Source organism: Antechinus flavipes, chromosome 3 (genome assembly GCF_016432865.1).
Source record: "Antechinus flavipes isolate AdamAnt ecotype Samford, QLD, Australia chromosome 3, AdamAnt_v2, whole genome shotgun sequence".
NCBI lineage: Eukaryota > Metazoa > Chordata > Mammalia > Dasyuromorphia > Dasyuridae > Antechinus > Antechinus flavipes.
Genome location: NC_067400.1, coordinates 557,110,713 through 557,112,357, shown reverse-complemented (window position 1 = coordinate 557,112,357; position 1,645 = coordinate 557,110,713). Strand labels below are relative to the sequence as shown.

Here is a 1,645-nt window from a genome sequence, read left to right as displayed (position 1 = left end):
AATGGATTTTTAAATTGCCTTGAAGGACTTTTCCCACTTTTTTGTAGATTAAACGAGTGTTCCTTGGTATTGAGATAAAAAATGATGTCTGCCATTATATTTTCTAGCTCCAATGTCTTTCTCTGTCTCTATTTCTGTCTGGATGTCTCTATTTCTCTATTTCTGTCTCCATCTCTCTATCTCTATTACTCTTTCTATTTTTCTCTCCCTCATATTTAATACAGGAAATGCCTTTTGAGAAAACAAAATTTGGTAAAGAGTGTGGTATTAATGAAGGTAATAGAAAAGGAAATATCCAGTAATTGAACACAGTATTTTTTTTCAGAATTCAACTCCTATATGGGTTGAAATTGAAGGTAAATTTAGAGGAATTGGAGTTAAGAAAAATCCATATGGTTCTAATGATTGGTGATCATGCTTGTATCTAGGACTTCCAGGATATCCAAAACAAAATCACAATGGTCACATATAACTGGAGTAACTTCAATCCAGACATATTCATACTGGTGGGGATCCCAGGACTAGAGCAGTTCCACGTCTGGATTGGCATTCCTTTCTGTGTTATTTACCTTGTGGCTATAGTGGGAAACTCAATCTTAGTGTATCTTATCGTCATGGAGCGTAGTCTCCATGAGCCCATGTTCTTCTTCCTCTCTCTGCTGGCTTCCACTGATGTGGTGCTGTCCACAGCTGGTGTTCCCAAAACCCTCAGCATCTTCTGGCTTGGAGCCAGAGAAATCACTTTCACCGGCTGCCTCACTCAGATGTTTTTCATCCACTACAGCTTTGTTTTAGACTCAGCCATTCTGTTGGCCATGGCATTTGATCGCTATGTGGCCATCTGCTCTCCACTGAGATATAACACCACCCTGACTAATCAAGTCATCATTAAAATCATAGTAGGAATCTGCTTTCGCAGTTTCTGTGTCATTTTCCCACTTGTTTTCTTGTTGAAGCGCCTACCCTTTTGCCAGACACATATAATCCCACACACATATTGTGAGCATATTGGTGTGGCCCGCCTCTCCTGTGCTAATATTGCCATCAACATCTGGTTTGGTTTTGCTGTGCCCATGATGACTGTAATTTCAGACATAGTATTGATTGCTGTCTCTTACATACTTATCCTCCATGCTGTGTTCCGTCTCCCATCTCAGGATGCCCGTCAAAAGGCACTAGGTACCTGTGGTTCCCATGTCTGTGTAATCCTTATGTTCTACATACCAGCCTTTTTCTCCATCCTTACCCATCGATTTGGACATAATGTTTCTCGAACTTTTCACATCATGTTTGCCAACCTCTACTTAGTCATCCCACCAGCCCTCAATCCCATCATCTATGGAGTTAAGACAAAGCAAATAAGGCACAAAGTCATCATCTTGTTTTCTCAGAAGGCAATCCAATGACATGGTAGTGTGAATAAGGAAAAATGTATAAGAAGCTGACAGTATGCAATTTTGATGCAGAATAACTATTTGTTTGTTAGATCCTGCCTGTGCATATCAACTTTCAGTTAGGGAATATTTAAATCTTTACTGTAGACTGCAAGTTCCCTAAAAGAAGGTATTCCATCCAATCCAATTCAGTTGGATTCAAAAACCATCTTTTATTCATGTAGCTATCTGCTTCAAAGAACAGGACAAGT

General features: G+C 39.6%; 1 protein-coding gene across 1 annotated transcript; it reads left to right on the top strand.

The window, feature by feature from the left end:
• The first annotated feature begins 446 nt into the window (after positions 1-446).
• Positions 447-1,406, top strand: LOC127555362 (olfactory receptor 52H1-like). The gene has a single exon (XM_051987594.1). The coding sequence runs from the start codon at positions 459-461 to the stop codon at positions 1,404-1,406; it is 948 nt and encodes a 315-aa protein (XP_051843554.1). The 5' UTR covers positions 447-458.
• Positions 1,407-1,645: the final 239 nt, after the last annotated feature.

Excerpts from the sequence above, each read along its gene's own strand:
- LOC127555362 (XM_051987594.1), top strand. The coding sequence starts at position 459 with ATGGTCACATATAACTGGAGTAACTTCAATCCAGACATATTCATACTG.